This window comes from Panthera tigris, chromosome B1 (assembly GCF_018350195.1).
Source record: "Panthera tigris isolate Pti1 chromosome B1, P.tigris_Pti1_mat1.1, whole genome shotgun sequence".
NCBI lineage: Eukaryota > Metazoa > Chordata > Mammalia > Carnivora > Felidae > Panthera > Panthera tigris.
Genome location: NC_056663.1, coordinates 161,189,471 through 161,209,620, shown reverse-complemented (window position 1 = coordinate 161,209,620; position 20,150 = coordinate 161,189,471). Strand labels below are relative to the sequence as shown.

The 20,150-nt window shown below is 35.7% G+C and overlaps 1 protein-coding gene across 2 annotated transcripts in view; it reads right to left on the bottom strand.

Annotated features, from left to right (window-relative positions):
- Window positions 1-20,150, bottom strand: part of CHIC2 (cysteine rich hydrophobic domain 2) — a 51,349-nt gene that overhangs the window by 12,419 nt on the left and 18,780 nt on the right. For both annotated transcript variants that reach the window (XM_007075883.3, XM_007075884.3), the window contains exons 2-3: window positions 15,562-15,616; window positions 15,258-15,413 (exon numbers count right to left, since the gene is read on the bottom strand). In XM_007075883.3, coding sequence (XP_007075945.1) covers window positions 15,258-15,413; window positions 15,562-15,616 — 211 coding nt within the window. The remainder of the gene's footprint in view (window positions 1-15,257; window positions 15,414-15,561; window positions 15,617-20,150) is intronic.

Below are 20,150 nucleotides of genomic sequence, written 5' to 3'. Positions count from 1 at the left end.
AGGGTTGTGAGTTCAAGCTCCTCGTTGGGTATAGAGATGACTTGAAAATAAAATCTTAAAAAACAAACAAACTCAGAGAAGCCAAAATTAAAAAAAAAAAAAACCTATATGAAAAATTTTACTGAAATGTTCATTCTTTACATTTGAAATTAAAATCAACATTGAAAACTTCTTTACTTAAAGCTCAGAAATACAAACATTTCTGTAGACTGACACAGATCAATTTTTAAAGGATTACAGATTTTCAGAGCTGGAAAGAACCTGAGAGGTCAGTTAGGCTTCCTTTTTTTTTTTACAGATTAAAAGAAAAAGAGGAGTAGGGGATAGAAAAACTTCAAGCTCACAGAGGTGTTAAGTGATTCCTTCAAGGTCACCCAGTTTCAAACGGTGATTTACTATTACACTATTACACTGCAGGAAAAAAATGCCTGTTACTTACTCTAAAAGACAAAATGCTTTTATTTACTTAGGAATCTTGTTTTGAATAGTAAGAACCGTATCTTCTGAAATCTTATGATCTTACTACTCAAGGATTTCAAAAGCCAAAGGGTATATTCATTCAACACATATTTATTGAACACAAGGTAGATGTGAGGCACTGTGAGAGGCACTGGGACATAGCAGTTAGCAGGACAAATACCAGGAAGAATAATAAAAAAATGATAATAATAGCAACTGCCATTAACTAAGCACCTACTATAGGCAAAATACTATACTAAGTATTCTACATGCACTTGCTCTAAGTCTTAAAACACTGCAAGTAAGAGATTAACACCATTCTATTTAGGTAAAGACTGAAGTTTAGAGAGTGTAAACTGAAAAGTCACTCAGAGTAAGTGCCACTTTCCAAACCAGTTCTTTCTAGCACCAAACTACAGATCCCAGGTACCACATGGTGCAGCCTACTTCCCTATTCCTAAGCAAATGATTCCCTGATAGAGGACTAAGTAAAAATAAAATTAATAAATAAATAAAAATAAGTAAATAAAAGAGTATAAAGGGAATGGAAATATACACTATTTACAACAAATCCATATAGCATTTTTAGAAACCACATAATTCTGGTCATATGTAAGAGAGATAAGGCATGAAAAAGAGGAGGTAAATTTAAACTAACAAGTATAAGAAGTTGGTGTATGAACAGTCAACAACTTAGGGTTTTCAGTCAAAAAGGATAATGGCTAAGAGCATATACAGAGTCTATAAAGTTATTAAAGTTGGAATAGGATATAAATATGCACAAAGTCTCAGAAGACTGAAACTAATAGTTACTCCAATATGAAACACAAATCAAAACAAAAATACTGTAACACAACACACAGTAAAGTTATGAAACTTGTTTCCTCAAAAAATCAGCCAAACCCAAATGAAAACACATACAAGTCAGAGTTCACTTATTTGGACACACATTTTCTAAATTATAATACTACAATTAAGGCACAATCAGGGAGCAAAGTATAAACAAATGTGTAAGCAAAAATAAGCTTTTGCAAAGAAAATGCCATAAAATCTATTTAATGAAGCTAAAGCATTTTATTCAGTTGGAAGCTCCTCAGGTGCTTACCAGAGAACCTACTAAGAGGCTGAAGTTTCCTGTTTTATTGTCTTCCAAGTTCTTATCAACTATCTGTAATCACCTCATTGCTTTTTGTCTTTTAAGTTCACAAGAGGAAACGCATAACCTCTAAATAGTACCTAAACAGCATCTAAAACAGTACACCAAGCCCTAATGAGGTTTCAGAAATATTAGTTGAATAAGTACTTTCCAGAGAATGGCACACTAGCAGCATAAAGAAATGGCAGTTGAAACCAGCATTTTCGTAAGACAAATATGCTTTTTCCACACTATCAACTTAAGAAGTAATTTTAGGGGCGCCTGGGTGGCTCAGTCAGTTAAGCGCCTGACTTCAGCTCAGGTCATGATCTCACGGTTCGTGGGTTCGAGCCCCGAGTCAGGCTCTGTGCTGACAGTTCGGAGCCTGGAGCCTCCTTTGGATTCTGTGTCTCCCTTTCTCTCTGCCCCTCCCCCATTCACACTCAGTATCTGTCTCTCAAAAATGAATAAACATTAAAAAAAAATTTTGAACAGAAGTAATTTTAAACATTTTCTATTAAAACAAATATATGTTATGCAATAGAATGAAAAATTCAAATGAGTATTTGAGATATAAGACAAGATTCAAATGCATTTTGTGACTGCAGGTGGCCACTTCATGTTCCTAGGCCCTAAGGACATATATTTATTGTCTTCTGTTATTAGAGCTACTTCATGAAAAACATTACAAGTAATTACAAACTTACACTATTTCTGCACTCACTCAGCCAACTGTCCAAAGAGACTACATACTCTCTAAGCATTAACATACATGTTTCTATCCCCAGCATCCAGCATAGTACTTATATGTCAAGATCGGTTCTATAAAAAGAGAACGGACTTCCATTTTCAGCCAAGATACTACAAGAGGCACCATACTTACACTCTGGCCTGACACAACAAAGAAAAGTGGGGGCAAAACATATGAAATTGTTTTGAAGACCATGGACAACAGACGATGAAAAATACTGATTCCTGAGAGACCAGGAAAAAATGACACAGGTCCCATGCTTTCCCAAGCTTATTGATATAAGGCAGCTTCTGGGTCACAGCACATGGAGAGAGCCCAGACAAAGCTGGGGCCTCCCTAAGTTAAGGCGACAAAACTAAGGGTCTGGGGAGACCAGGGCAGCTAGAAGCCACAGAACAGAACACCAAAGAGAGTGCTACGCTGAACAAACCCCAAAGATATGCAGATGCTTGCAGGTAAAGAAACTACCAGAGGTGGAGCAAAGAGAACTACTAGAAAGAATTAGAGGTAACAATGTCCCGAATTCACAAAAATCTAGCAAACTGCCTCTTTCCATCAGCCATACTAGAAACGGTAACAATTCACAGGCTGTTAAGAAAATTATCCAGGATGGTCTTGCCTCACTGGTGGGAAATAACTAGCCCTAAACATAACACTGCTCTGGTTCCTCAACAAATTAAACATAAATTACCTTATGATCCCACACTCTTAAGTATACACCCAAAGAACTGAAAATAAGTATCACATCCATGTACACCCATGTTCATAGCAGCACTAGCACCTTTTGGGTAAAAATAGGCTAAATGTCCACCAACGGATGAATGGATAAACAAAGTATGGTATATACATAAAATGAAATATTATTCAGCCATAAAAAAAGAATGAAGTATTGACACAGGCCATAACATAGATGAACCTCAAAAACATTATGCTAACTGAAAGAAGCCAGACACCAAAGGTCATACATTATACGATTCCATTTATACGAAACAGCCAGAATAGATAAGTCCATAGAGACAAAACCCAGAATGATGGTTAGCAGGGCTGGGGGAAGAAGGTAATGAAGAGAAACTGCTTATTAGGTTAGGGATTTGGAGTGATGGAAATGTTTTGGAACTAGAGAGAAGTGATAGTTGTACAACACTGTGAATGTACTAAACGCTACTGAATTGTTCACTTAAAATGGCTAATTTCTGGTATGTGAATTTCACCTCAATAAATTATATTAATTAGAGATTAATATATTATATGAATTCTCAATACATTAGAGAAATAAAAGGCCAGAAAATGAAAATGGAAACTAAACATTGATGTAGGAAAAAAGAAAACAAACAGTAAAATGAAATTTTAAATTTGGCCATGTCACTGGTCACAATAAGTGCAAATGGTCCAAAATCCCTAAAAGGCAGATTGCCAGACTGAATAAAAAAAAGCAAGACACAACACCGCCTGGAAGAAATGAACTTTATATAAAGGTACAAATAAGTTAAAAGCAAAAAATTGAAAGATCTGGATATTAATCCAAAGAAAGTAGAAATGACCAATTAGAGAAAGTAGTGTTCAAAAAAAAAAATATTATCAGAGATAAAGATCAATTTCATAATGATAAAGGGTCAATCTACAACGAAAATACAAAACCTGTAAGTTTATGCACCCAATTATAAAGTGTCACAATATAAAACAAAAACTAGAAGAATAGAAAAACCCACGGTTACATAATTATATCAGAGATTTTAATACTAGTCTCTTGATAATTGATAGAACTAATAATCAGTGAGAATACAGAAGATCTGAACACTACCAACCAACTTGACTTAATTGACATTTATAAAACACTCTACCCAATAACAGATGAATGCACATTCTTTTGAAGTGCACAAAAGCTAATTCATTTACCAAGACAGCTCATAGCTGAAATAAAACAATTCTTAATAAATATAAAAGGACTCAAAACAAAGTGTTATCTAACCACACTCTTAATTTTTAATTTACAAATTAAATTAAAAATCAGTAACAGAAAGATCTCTATGAAATCCCCCAAATATCTGAAAGCTAAGTAAAATACTAAATAATGCACTACTCATAGAAGAAATCAAAAGAGAAATACATGCAAAAAAATGAAACTGAACCACTTCCTTTCACCATACATAAAAATAAATTCATACTAAGGGGCACCTGGGTAGCTCAGTTGGTTAAGCATCCAACTTCAGCTCAGGTCTGATCTCACAGTCCATGAGTTCAAGTCCCGCATTGGGCTTTGTGCTGACAGCTCAGAGCCTGGAGCCCACTTTAGATTCTGTGTCTCCCTCTCTCTCTGACCATCCCCCACTCACACTCTGTCTCTCTCTCTGTCTCTCTTGAAAATAAATAAACATTAAAAAAATTTTTTTTAAAAACCTCATAATGAATGAAACACCTAAATGTGAAACCTGAAGCCATAAAAATTCTAAAAGAGAGAACAGGCAGTAATTTTTCTGACATTGGCTGTAACATTTTTCTACATTGGTCTTCTATGGCAAGGGAAATAAAAGCAAAAATAAATTATTGAGACTACATCAACATAGAAAGCTTCTGCACAGTGAAGGAAACAATCAACAAAACTAATAGGCAACACACTGAAAGGGAGAAGATATTTGCAAAAGACATATCCAATAAAGGGTTAGTAACCAAAATATATACAAAATGTATACAACCCAATACCCTGTAAACAAATAATCCAATTTAAAAATGGGCTTCAAGAAAAAGACTTGAACGGACATTTCTCCAAAGAAGACATCCAGATGGTCAACAGAACATGAAAAGATGCTCAAAACCACTCATCATCAGGGAAATGCAAATCAGAACTGCAGTATCACCTCACACCTGTCAGAATGGCTAAGATAAACAACTCAAGAAACAACAAGTGTTAGCAAGGATGTGGAGAAAAAGGAACCTTTGCGCACTGTTGGTGGGAATGCAAACCTGTGCAGCCATGGTGGAAAAGAGTATGGGGATTCCTCAAAAAGTTAAAAATAGAACTACTCTATGATCCAGTAATCACACTACAGAGTATTTACCCACAAAAAATCCCAAAACACTAATTTGAAGGGATACACACACCCCTATGTTTATTGCAACATTATTTACAATAGCCAAATTATGGAAGCAGCCCAAACGTCATCGATAGATAAATAGATAAAGATGTGGTATAGGGGCACCTGGATGGCTCAGTCAGTTGACTGTCCAACTTCGGCTCAGTTCATGATCTCATGGCTCATGGGTTGGAGTCCTGCATTGGGCTCTGTGCTGACAGCTCAGAGCCTGAAGCCTACTTTCGATTCTGTCTCCCTCTCTCTCTGCCCCTACCCTGCTCACATTCTGTCTCTCTCCCTTTCTCTCTCTCTCAAAAATAAATAAACATTAAAAAAAAATAATAAAAAAAGATGTGGTATATACATACAATGGAATATTACTCAGCCATAAAAAAAGAATGAAACCTTGCCACTGGCAACAACATGGATGGAGTTTGAGAATATAATGCTGAGAGAAATAAGTCAGGTAAAGACAAATACATAATTTCATTCATACGTGGAATTTATGAAACAAAACAAAGGAGTAAAGGGGAAAAAAAGAGAAAGACAAACCAAGAAACACTCTTAACTATAAAAAAACAAACTGATGGGATGGGGCACCTGGGTGGCTCAGTCAGTCAAGTGTCCAACTTTGGCTCAGGTCATGATCTCACAGTTCATGAGTTCAAACCCCGAGTTGGGCTCTGTGCTGAAAGCTCAGAGCCTGGAGCCTGCTTCCGATTCTGTGTCTCCCTCTCTCTCTCTGCCCCTATCCTGCTCTCTCTCTCTCTCAAAAATAAATAAACATTAAAAAAAAACAAAAAACAAAAAAAACCCTGATGGTTACCAGAGGGGAGGGGTGTGTGTGTGTGTGAAATAGGTGATGAGGATTAAAGAGTACACTTAACAACATGAGTACTGAGTATGTACAGAATTGCTGAATCACTATATTGTATACCTGAAACTAACATAACACTGTATGTTACACTATACACCATAGTAATGTACAGTAGTATACTATATACACTATAAAAAATCTTAAAAATAAATAAAAATATATATTATTCAAAATAGCATAAAAATCATATATACTTGAGAATAAATCTAAGGAAAGATATACAAGACATGTCCACTCAAAACTTAAAACATTGATCAGAAAAAATGTTAAAAGTAAATGGAGTGATATATTATTGTTCCATGGGTCAGAAGATTAAATATTTTTAAGACACCAATTTCTCCAAATTGATGCATAGACGCAACGCAATCCAAACTAAAATCCCAAAAGAATCTCCTTGGTAGAAACTGACAAGCTGATTCTAAAATCCATATGGAATACAAACAACGTAAAAAGCAAAACAACTTTGAAAAAGAAAAACAACTTGACAAAGTTGGAAAACACTACCCAATTATACGACATAATTATAAAGCTACAATACTCAGGACAATGTGGTATTGGCATCAAAATAAACAAACAGATCAAGAGAACAGAACAGAGCTAAGAAACAGATGCACATATATACAGACAACTAGTTTCCAACAAATGAATAAAAGCAATTCAGTGAAGAAAGAATAGCCTTTATAGCAAATATTACTGAAACATCTGGATACCTATATGCAAAGAAAAAATATTTTAACTTCAATCCATACACTGCACCATATAAAAATTTTAACTCTAAATCAATCATAGACCTAAAAGTAAAACTTGAACCTATAAAAATTCTAGAACAGGAAAAAAATCTTTGCACCCAGGCTTAGGAAGAGTTATAAGATATAACACTAACAGCACAATCCATAAAAGAACAAACGAATAAGTGAGATTTTATTAAAATTAGAAATTTCCACTTTTGAAAAGACTGTTAGGAGATGAAAAGTCAAACCACTAATTGGAAGAAATCTTTTTAAAGCATATACTTGTACCCATAATACATAAAGAATTCTCAAAACTCAACAGTAAGAAAACTCAATTTAAAAAAAAAAAAACAGGCAAAAAGTTGGAATACTTCACCAAAGATACACAAATGTTAAATAAACATGAAAAGATGCTCAACATCATTTATTATTAAGGAAATGCAATTTAAAACTATAATGATGACATTACATACCTACTAGCATGACTAAAATTAAAAAGACTAACCATATTAAATGTGGACAAGAATAGAGCAGAAAAGACTCTATTGCACATTGCTGGTGAAAATGTGAAAAAAACAGCACCACTTGGGCACACAGTTTCTCCATTCCTTAAAAAGTTAAACACACATATACTATACGACCACACTACTCTGTTCTTAGAAATTGTTACTCAAGAGAAAAGAAAGCATATGTTTATAAAAAGACTTGAACAAAAATAGTAATAGCAGATTTATATAGACGAAAACTGGAAACACAAATGGCAATCAAATAAACAAATGTGATAGATCCACACAATAAAACATTACTCAGCATTAAAGGGAATGAACTACCTACCATCGACCCAACAACATGGATGAATCTCAAAATAATCATGAGTAAAAGAAACAAAAATGAGGGGCACCAGGGTGGCCCAGGTGGTTAAGCATTCAGCTCTGGATTTCAGCCCACGTCATGATCTCACAGTTTGTGAGATCGAGGCCCATGTCAGGCTCCTGTTGCTGACAGTGTGGAGCCTGCTTAGGATTCTCTGTCTTCCTCTCGCTCTCTCTGCCCCTCCCCTGCTCGCGTGCTATGCATGTGCATGCTCTTAAAATAAATAAATAAACTTAAAAAAAAAAATGAATACATACTGTATGGCTCCATTTATATAATACTCTAGAAAACGCAAACTAATATATACTACCAAAAAGCAGATTAGCAGCTGCCTGGAAGGGGTGGAGGAGGGGATTACAAACAGACACAAGAAAACTTTTGGGGGTGATGAGTATGTTCACTATTTTAATGTATACCTGTATAAAGGTGTTAATTTTATGACAAAATTCATCAAGTGATACACTTAAAATATATGGAGTTTATTGTATGTGAATTACATCTCAATAAGGCTGCTAAAATAAAAACAATTTTAAAGACATCATTAACAAAGCACACAATACTTGAGGCCCTAAAATAAAACTTAACACATTAAGAAAATGAAATTACACAAAGTATATTCCCTGACAACAGAATTAAACTAGAAATCAGTATCAGAAAGGTGTCTGGAAAATTCCTACATATTTGTAAGTTAAATAACACATTTCTTAATAATACATAAATCAAAGAGGAAGTTTCAGGGAAAATCATAACATATTTTGAACTGAATGAAAGTAAAATATGGAATGCAAGCAAAGCAGTGCTTTAGAGAAAAATTTCAGCTTTATATGCTTATATCAGAAAAAAAGGAAGTTCTCACATCAATGTCTTCTGCATCAATCTTAAGAAACTAAAAAAATAATAAATGAAATCCAAAGCAAGGAGACAAAATAACAAAAATAAGAGCAAAGATCAATGAAATCAAAAACAGAAAAACAATAGAGAAAACCAAGACTGAAGCTAAGAGTCCACTCTCATCACTCCTATTCAACATTTTACTGGAAGTCTTGCCCAGTGGGAAAAAAAGAGAGAAAAATAAATAAGAAGTATGCAGATTAGAAGCCAAGAAATAAAACTGTCACTATCCTCAGACAACATGTTTGGTTATTTTCTACATAGAAAATCCCCTGGAATCTCAAAAAACATTCCTGGAATTTAATAAGTGAGTTTGGCAAGGTCACAGAACACAGTGTTAATATACAAAAATCAATTGTAGTTGTTATGTACTAGCAATGAACAACTAGAAATCAAAATTTAAAAAATGATACCATTGGGGTAGCTGGATGGCTCAGTCAGCCTGGATTTCAGCTCAGGTCATGATTTCACAAGTCATGAGTTCAAGCCCTGCAACAGGCTCCATGCTGACAGTGCAGAGCCTGCTTGGGATTATCTCTCTCTCTTTCTCCCTCCCTCTCTCTCTCTCTCTCTCTCTCTGCCTCCTCCCCCATGCAAGCTCTCACTCTCTCAAAAATAAACTTAAAAAACTACCATTAACAATAACACTATGCACAAAGAAATACATATAAAGCTAACAAAATGTGTGTATGATCTATATGCAATGCAAAAAACTATAAAACACTAATGAAAAAAACCAAAGAAGATCCAAATAATTGAAGAGTTATGCCATGTTCATGCTGTGGAAGACTTGTTCAAGGCTTCCCAAAAACTGACCTACAGATTTAATTCCAATCAAAAAAAATTTCAGACACAGTACTGGCAAGCTGAGTTTAAAATTTACATAGAAAGTAAAAACATCAGAATAGCCAAAATAATCCTGAAAAATAAGAACAAGTTTGGAAGCCACCCTATCTAATTTCAAGACTTACTAGAAAGCTATAGTAAAGATCATGTGGTATTAAAATTAAGACAGACACACGAAGATCTAAAGAACAGAGTCTAAAAATAGATCCATGTAAATAGGGTCGACTGACTTTTGTCAATGTGTAATGGCAATTTAATGAGGAAAACACAGTCATTTCAAAAAATGGTACTGGAAAACCTGTAGTTATATACAAAAAAAAATGAACTCAGACCTGTACCTCACACTTACACAAACATTGACTCAAAATGGGTCATAGATCTAAAAGTAAAATACAGAAGAGATCTATAGGAGAAAAAGTTTGTGACCTTGATTTAGGCAAGGAATTCTTAGATAGAACACCAAACACACAACCCATTTTTTAAATATTGATAAATTAGACTTCATCAAACTCAAAAACTTTTGCTCTGCCAAAGGCATTAAGAGAATGAAAAGACAAGCCACAGACTGGAAAAATATATTTGGGGGCACCTGGGTAGCTCAGTCGATTGAACCTCCAACTTTGGCTCCGGTCATGATCTCGCAATTTGTGAGTTTGAGCCCCACATCAGGCCCGCTGCTGTGAGCCTGTCAGTGCAGAGCCTGCTTCGGATCCTCTGTCCCCCGTTCTCTCCTCCTCCCCCATTTGTGCTCTCCCAAAAATAAAAGAAAAGAAAAAAAGAAAAACCGTTTAAAAGAATTTTCTCAATGTTTATTTTTTGAGAGAAAGACAGTGTGTGTGGGCGAGGGAGGGGCAGAGAGAGGGAGACATAGAATCCGAAGCAGGCTCCAGGTTGAGCTGTCATCATAAAGCCCCACAAGGGGCTCAACTCATGACCTGAGCCATGAGTTGGGACACTTAACAGACTGAGCCACAGAGACACTCCTCTTTTAACTTTAATATTTAGAAAAAGCATTTAAAAATATATATGGCTACATACCTAACAAGGGACTTATACTCCAAACATATAAAAAATTCTCAAAACTCAACAATAAAAAATATTTTTGAGAGAGAGAGAGAAAGAATCCCATGAAAAGCATCAAGAGAGAGAAGTGGGGCTCACCCTAAGTAGGGCTCGTGCTCACCAGAAGCAGGGCACGAGGTCACCTAATGAGGGACTCGAACTAATGAGCTCACGAACTGTGATCATGACCTGAGCTGAAGTCAGATGCTTAACTGACTGAGCCACCCAGGAATCCTAAAAAATAACGATTTAAAAACGGGCAAAATATTTGGGGGTGCCTGGGTGGCTGATTCGGTTAAGCATCCAACTCTCGATTTTGGCTCAGGGCATGATCTCACAGTCATGAGATCGAGCCCTGCGTTGGGCTCCACGCCACACAGTGCAGCCTGCTTAAGATTCTCTCTCTCTAACCTTCTGCCCCTCTCCCCCACTCTTGCTCACTCACTCTCTTTCAAACACAAAAACAACAACAAAATGGGAAAATATTGGAATAAACACTTTAACAAAGAGGTACAAATGGCAAATAAGCACATTAAAAGGTGTTTAATACCATTAGTCACAAGGGTAATAGGAAGTAAAACCAGAATGAGATGCACTACATCTATGAGAACGACTAAAATTTCTAAAACTAACAATACTAAGTCCTGGTAAAGATGCCGAGCAACCGGAACTCTCATATATCGTTGGCTGGTATGTAAGACGGTACAGCCACTTTGGAAAACAATTTGGAAGTTTCCTATACAATCAAGCATGCACTTACTGTAGGATCCAGCCACCCAACTCCTAAAAATAAAAACTTACGTTCACAGAAAAATATGCATGTGAACATTTACAGTAAGTTTATTCAAAATCACCAAAAACTGGATTGTGGAAACCAATTACACAATCCACACTGGATTGTGTAAACCACACAATGTCCCTTCAGCTGGTGAGTGGATAAACAAATTGTGACACATCCATACAATGGAATGCTACTCAGCAAAAATAAATAAGTAAATAAACTACTGATACATGCAACAAAATAGATGAATCTCAAATGCACTAGCTAAAGGAAACAGCCACACTCAAAAGGCTACATATACTGCATAATTCCATTTATATAACATGCCTGAAAAGGCAAAACTGTAGGGATAGCACACAGATCAGTGGCTGTCAGGGTTGAAGAGCTGAAAAGGGTATGACTACAAAGGAACAGCACAAGGAAGTTTTCTGGAGAACCGTAATGTATCTTGGTTGTGGTGGTAGTATACTACTCTATGCATTTGTCAAAAATCATTGATCTACATCAAAAAGAGTAAATTCTGCTGTATATTAAATAATTTTCAAAGATAGGTTATGGCGGTTTGTTTTTAAAACGAAAGGTAATTTGAAAGGAATAATAATAATAATGCAGATTGAAAACAAGGTCTCCAGAGGAAGGTCAACTGATACAAAGGGGTACTTAGTTTGGAGATGGATTTAAAAGCAATGCAGAAATCTTAAGGAATCTACTCCTGAAATCATTGTTGCACTATATGCTAACTAAATTGGATGTAAATTAAAAAAATAATAATAGAAAAAGAAAAAAATAAAATAAAAAAATACAAAGCAATGCAGAAATCTAATAATCCAAATTATTGAATAATGTCATGAAGGTGGAAACACTGAGCTGCACAGAAAGTATGCCTTTGGTCCTGATTCGACTTAAGAGTCGGAGACAATTCTAATTTTTGTTTTTAATGTTTATTTATTTTTTGACAGAGAGAGACACAGAGCGTGTGCAGGGCAGGGGCAGAGAGAGAGAGGGAGACACAGAATCTGAAGCAGGCTCCGGGCTCTGAGCTGTCAGCACAGAGCCCGACACAGGGCTCAAACTCACTAACTGTGACATCAAGACCTGAGCCGAAGTTGGACGTTTAACCGACTGAGCCACCCAGGCACCCCAAGACAATTCTAACCAATACCACCTCACAAATGAAGACAAAGGAAAGGTTCAGTGGCTAACAATCAGGCAGGGTTTTAGCCTTTATTTATACTAGTATCTCAATCAAGGGTTCTTAACATGAAATACCTAGATAGAATTCTAGGACTCCATGAAAAGTAGATGAAACAAAGATTCGTCTTCATTTTCACTAACCTCTAACTGAAATGTGGTATAGTTTCCTTAGGTCATGAATGTATGCAACTATCTGTGGTAGACTAAACAGGACCTGTACTTCCATCACTCACAGATATCACAGGTTTTTCCTATCACATCGTATTACCATAGATCCTCTGCTATCTTATTTTGTATGCATTAATAAATATTTATAAGTAATATATTTGAGGGATTTTAGCCCTTTGATAATGAAAGTTATAAGGAAACTTTATAACTTGTGTATTTCATTTCCTACATTTAAAATACATTAAATATTTCATTTCATACATTTAAATACATTAAATCTTTTAAAATACAAATAAAACATTCTAAGAGAGGGTTCATAGGCTTCCCCGGAACACAAAAAGAGTCCACGACAAATAAAAGTCAAAAATCCCTGCTCTAAATTATCCTGCTCCCATTGTACAAAGCACCTTCATACATGCATGAAGTGTCACTCTCTCCCTGGGTATGTAATACTTTACATCAGAGACAAGGAAATGCACGGCTTTTTTAAAAGCGGTAATCGTATTTGTTTGCACTCACTAGATAGTAAAGTCCATATAAAATTAAGACCTTGGACTGAATACTACATTGTTGAACAAAATGTACTTTCTGAAACTACAGATGAGAATAACCTAAAAAAAGCAATCTACCTTATGTCTCAAATAAGAATTTAATGAAAGCATCTAAGAAATGACTTATGTTGGGGCGCCTGGGTGGCTCAGTTGTTGAGTGTCTGACTTCAGCTCAGGTTGTGGTCTCTCAGTTTGAGAGTTCAAGCCCCGTGTCAGGCTCTGTGCTAACAAACAGATCAGAGCCTGGAGGCTGCTTCGGATTCTGTATCTCCCTCCCTCTCTCCCCCTCCCCTGCTCATGCTCTGCCTCTCTCTGTCTGTCAAAAATAAATAAATGTTTTTAACAAAATGATTTATGTTGCTAAAAACACATGGAAAAGAGTAGGAAGTTTAGTTTTGTTTTCTAAACCCTACACTGTACACACATTGCAATGTCTTGTTTTCTCGTTTAAAAGGTAAAAAACAAAGGATCTCAAAACCTCAAAAACAAAAAAAAACTAGATTTTAAATACGTAGATTTCTAAAATAAGAAAATTCTTATGATTCCCTGAGTTAAACAGCAGTAAATTGCCAACCAAAATGAGATACAGCAGTCATTTAAATAATGAAAACATCCCAAACAGGAGGCGGAAGTAAGAGGATCTAACCTCCAAGGGCTGCAAATTTGATCATGGATCAAGGGACAACCAAAGATTAAAAACAAACAAAACGAAACCAAAAAAAACACAAACAAACAAACAAACAAACAAAAACACCATTCTGTGGTCTGAAGATGATCTGGTCAGAAATACAAGAAGGAAAAGAAGAAATATTCTTGGAGAAAAAATGAGTATTACAGGTATTACAGTAAACATTACAAAATTAATTCTATCACAAAGGCATTATCTCCTTCCTATCAATAAAATGTACTAGCTAAAATTCTTTCTCATTAGGAATATACTGCTTATTTTCATAACAGAAATCAAGGGACAAACTGAATTTGCTTTTCCATATTCCCTATCATTATTTGACGACAAAATGAAATGCAGCCACATAAAACCACTCATTCAATTTCAACTTAACAGGATTTCATTTTTATACATATAGTTACCATACTTCTTAAAAACCTTAACAAAAATGTAATGCATTCCATCCTTAACAATTTGCCATATCTCTATCCATATCTTAGTCAAAATTATGACTCTTTAGATCATTTTTTCCTGATTACAGAATCACTATGTACTCATCTCAGGAAACTTGTAAAATACAAAAGAAAAAAAAAGCCACCAAATTTCTTCAAAAGAAAACAGAATTCCCCATAATCTGACCAACGAGAAACAAACATTGTAACCATGTTATTTCATCTGTTGGTACTATCTTACATTTTAGTAATCACGCCATTAGTCAATGTTTATTAGACGCTTTGAGCTACTTAGTTAATAGCTTTCCATATACTATTTCACTTTATACTTGCCACAATCCTATTCAAGTAGTTGGGTGAATACTGTCATTTTGTACATAAGATAGCTAGATTTTAAAAAGGTTAGGAAATGTGCCTAGGGCCACAGAGATTAGTGGTAGAGCTGCACCCGGCATTCTCAATCACTATGCTATACCACCACTAATGTATACGTAGAGGGAGAATGCCGTACTCTACTCTACTCTTAGGTACTTTCCTAGATCATAAAAATTACAGATATAACATATAATTAAATTTAATATGACATTATGGACATACCATAATGTACTTAATCATTCTACTGGATCAGATTATTTTTGTTGTCGTATTCAACGGTGGGATTCGTTCAATACAAAAATAAAAAGTAGGTAAATGAAAGATTTGCTTATCTACTTCTAAATTTAAATTAAAATATATTAATTCAACTTACTCTTTTACTGAGGCAAATAACTGGCCACATACTGCAACCTAATGTGCAGCAGCAACAAAGGCAGCCACAAAGTAGCCAACGTACATTAACAGGAAGGTTCTTCTTAAGACAACTGTTAACTCTGTTGATGCTGGCTTTAAATTCTTCAGGAGCTACCTAAAGAAAAATTTTAAGAAATAACAACACTGCAATATTAATGTCAAGAAACATGTCTCATTGGCATAATTATTTTTTCTAATTTGTTATGAAAAGACTCTACTTTTGAGGTATGTAAATAGTACCTAAGTAAACGATAGACACTCACTTTTCCAGTTAACGAAGAAGGGAATTCTGATTCAAATTTGTTGCTCAGTCCAAATCTAGTTTTTAAAAAAAGAAGAGAAATATGTTATTACATGTCATCGTTGAAAAAAAGACCATTTAACTTAATCAAAGGTCAAGTAAATAGATGCAACTTGATATACAGAGTAACAGTGGAAGTTTGAGACACAAAAACATTGTAATCAGCAAAAACTTATGAAATGCAACAAGCAATTTTAGCAGCTGAATCAAAACTTTTGTGTAAGAGGCTAAAAATACAGAAAGAAATGACTTCTTTGGGGCTCTCTTTGTAAGTCAAATATTAATGTAATGAGAAACAACACAACTGTCCAATGTTGCCAAAATTACTGAGATTCTTCCAACTAAGTAATAGAAAGCCACAACCTCTGCTATTAGTTATTTTTTAGGTCAAGAGCACTTGTCAGCACTCAATAAAGCAGAAACATGTCTAAGAATGCAAGTTGATCAGTTAGCATTTTCTGAGATCACATCGCCACTGCCATTACAACCAGAGAATGCTAAAAACACCTGGACGATGTGACAGCTGCCCTGGCTAATTAAACTTTCAAGTACGAGGACACCTGCTATATGCATATACCCCCAAAGAAATAGAACTGAGGTAGTACATTTCAATATGTTTAAGCTTTTAAATGTCTGCAAAAATCATGAGATTGGACTGGGCACTTGACTATTTCTTTGTATGAGTCATTAGGAAAGAATAAAATACTCATGGACACATTGGTAATAGCAGATTGCACCTGGAAATAAAAAGTGAGATACTTAAAAATGATAACTTGGATCCTGAAGCCAAAATGTTTTCCACTTTTATTGATACAATTGACATATTAACACTGCGTTAGTTTAAGGTGTACAACATGACTTGATACACGTATATATTGTGAAATGATTACCACAGTAAGTTTGGTTAACATCTATCACCTTACATAGTTAGAATTATTTTCTTCCTGTGATGAGAACCTTTAAGATTCGCTGTCTTAACGACCCTTATAAATACACAATACTGCACTTCAGGTAGCTGGCACTAGTAAGAAGGATCCCCTAGGATAGTCTGTGTGAAACAGCTGGCCAGATGAGACTTCTAACTTAACCATCAGTAGAGCCAAACAGGAAAATCAAATAAGGTGAGCCATGTGAAAGCAGTAAGGAGTGGTGGAGACTGGCCAAGAGGAGGGTATACAGAACGTGTGTGTGTATGGTGTCATGGGACAGATCCAGCTGATTATGGTCCTACTAGAATGCAGGCCCACGTCTGAAAAATTGTATGATTTGTCTTTAAGAAGAGTTGGAAAACTAGATTTCTATGTAAAATTTCCCATCTTTAAAGTACCGTGCAAGGCAAACAAAACACTTCTGTGGGTCAGGTTGTGTGGTCTGCATCATCATCTAGATTTCCCTACGTGCGAATGGTGGCCTCGGAGACCATTTTATCATTATCGTAATTCATACATTATTTTATAGAAGCATTGAAATGATATCAATCTGTCTTTATAAATAATGGATACTGTTTACAAAATAGATTACAACCCAACTACCTAAGTCCAAGCCAAAGTTCTTTTCGTACTAAACATAAACTGGCAATTATTGGTATTGCACATAATCCTGGCATTAATGCCATTCTAAGACTGAAAGACTCTGAGTTAAATCTATTTTCTGTCTATGCAGGGCCCTCAGAGCAATGTGGTTTTACTTGAAAAAGCCCCAACAGATAACTCACTTCCAACCTCAAAAGTCCTGGCATGAGGAAGAAGTCACTGTGAAGTGTTCAATGATAGCTCTCAGTGAGGCGTCTACATAATGTACTTCCTTTTCATCTATTTCCCTTAGGGAAGAGGACATTCAACAAATGTTCAGTGAGTATAAATTATAAATTTCCATCTCTTGAAGTATTATCTCCCTTGGTCTGATGGTTCTTGCTTTCAATCAGTAGTTCCCATTTCAACCACGTTTATTATTGCAATTAACCATCTCCTTCCAATTGGTCTTTGAAAATTTTTTAGAGAAGCAACCACCAGATTACTCCAAGTCCCCTAAATAGAAAAGCCTCCCCCTTTCATCCCAATCATTAAACATTTAACCCAGATTCAATTATTTTAGTGAATATCTACACTTTACTGCCAGGTAATATGCTAAATTGAAGGGAACAGTCCAGCGTGAGTTTAAACCCCAATTTCCTTTCTTTCTAGAGGCTGAGTATTTCCTCTAAGTGGCTAAGTGGCTGAGTATTGATGCTTTTGAGTATTGAGTATTGATGCTTTGCCCAGGGAGCACAACCAGTAATAAATTGTCCTGTTGTTCCTGCAGGTCAGGGCTCCTTTTAAGTCAGGCTTGTTATTCTTCCAGTAAGAACTGGTAGCTCCAAGGATATTCACTCAGTTCCTCTTTAGTCATACTTTCTGTTAGGTTTTATCTTAGGAACAGATAGTAAACCTGCCTCTTCCTTCATCTCACCCCCCAAAGAATGTCCCAAGAAAAGATTACCCAGTGACATGATTAACACTATATGGGAGTGCTTAGTTTTTCTACCAGCCATTAACTTGGGGCTGATGATTTTTCCATTCCTCTTGGCTCGTGTTTCCCATCCACAGAACAACAATACCTGGAAGGAGGGTAAAGAAAATCCTGTGCTTGAAGCCCTTGAAGTCTCCCCAGCCCAACAGGAATGAACCCCAACTGTGCTTTCTCTTTTAAAGTCTCTAAACAAGTCATTTAATATTCAAATCCAGTACTCATGATTACCAGGAGAATGAGCCATGATAATCAAGCGCCCCTTCTTCATCTCCATTTGGAAATTAGTTCTCTGCTACAGGGGAATTCAAAGGTTTGGTCAGGACCTCTTTGCTCTCTTAAATCCTTGAGGACCTCAAAAAGCTTAAGTTTATGTGGTTTATATTTACCAGTATTTTGGATTAGGCATTAGAACTGAGGCATCAAAACATTTTTAAAACTTATTCATAAAAGAACCTAGTATATGCTAACAAATGTAACATTTTAATGAGACACAACTTTTTCAAAAAAAATTTTAGAGAGAAAAGTATTGTTTTACATTTTTACATCTCCTTAATATCTGACAATGGAAGACAGGTGGATTCTCACATTTCTTTGTGCATTCAAACTGTTGTGATATGCTCTTTTGGTTGATATTTAAAAGGAAACTTAGGCTTCACCAGATAGGCATTTGGAAATCTGTACATATCATTCTTTGATTGTATACAAAAAACTCAACATGTGGTAGTTTCTTAACTGTTTTTTTGCAAGAAGGAAATTGAAACCATATCGATAAACTTTTAATGCTTTGTTACATAAAATTCCGCTGATATATTTTGCCTTTTGAAGGCTTTACTTACACCTGATTTTATAACTTCATGCATTTGTCCCTTGGAAATGGAAATATTACTAAGTTGAATTATGCAGATACTCCAAATGTTGACACACTTCATTGTATGATGTTAGAATCATCACACTCATTAATAGAACCACTGATCTCATCAGAAAGGTCTTTTAAGTATTGGGAAGCTGTCAAGTTCACAGTGACAGATACAAGTTTTCCAAAGTTCTAATTTTCATACTGAAAGCTAGAATTTTATTACTGACAACAAATGCTATCAGTTGTTTTGAAGTGACAGTCTTGCTTTATTTAAAAAAAAATTTTTTTTAATGTTTATTTATTCTTGAGAGAGAGAGACTGAGCATGAGTGGGGGAGGGGCAGAGAGAGAGGGAGGGAGACACAGAATCTGAAGCAGGCTCCCGGCTCTGAACTGTCAGCACAGAACCCAACGAGGGGCCTGAACTCGCGAACCTCAAGATCATGACCTGAGCCACAGTCGGACACTTAACCAACTGAGCCACCTAGGCACCCCCGGTCCTGCTTTATTTAAAAAAAAAATGTTAACAAGAGGGGCACTTGTGTGGCTAATTCAGCTGAGCATCCGACTCTTGATTTTGGCTCAGGTCATGATCTCACAGTTTTGTGACTCTGAGCCCCACGTTGGGCTCTGTGCTGACAGTGCAGAGCCTGCTTGGGATTCTGTCTCTGTCTCTCTCTCTCTCTCTCTCTCTCTCTCTCTCTCAGCCCCATTCCCCTGCTCACTTTCTCTCAAAATAAACAAAAAAATTATAAGAGGCTGAAAGTTAACTAACCAGCATTATGTAAACAAAGAAAAAAATGATTCATTTAAAAATATTTGCACTACCATCTATACCTTAAAAACTAAAAGCATATTATTTTAATAGTTGTTTTTCTAGCTTTGAATGTTACTGGTAGAGATACACAATGGTTGTTAATTTTAACAGGTCTCCTGGCAATAAAAGCAGGAGAGAGGAAAATGTAAGGAAAAGTGGGGAGGGGAAAGTAGAAGGAAAGAGGGAGAGATGACATAAAAAAGAAAGTAAGCATTAACAAAGTGCTACCAACAACTGTCTCATTTACCCCTCAACACTTATTGTCAGTCCACCAGATGGAATTAAAGAAAATGCAGACGTGCTATATCGACATCTATCCCTATTACCTAAAAGACCTTTTCCTCAATTACGGTTAAAATACTCACGGCTTC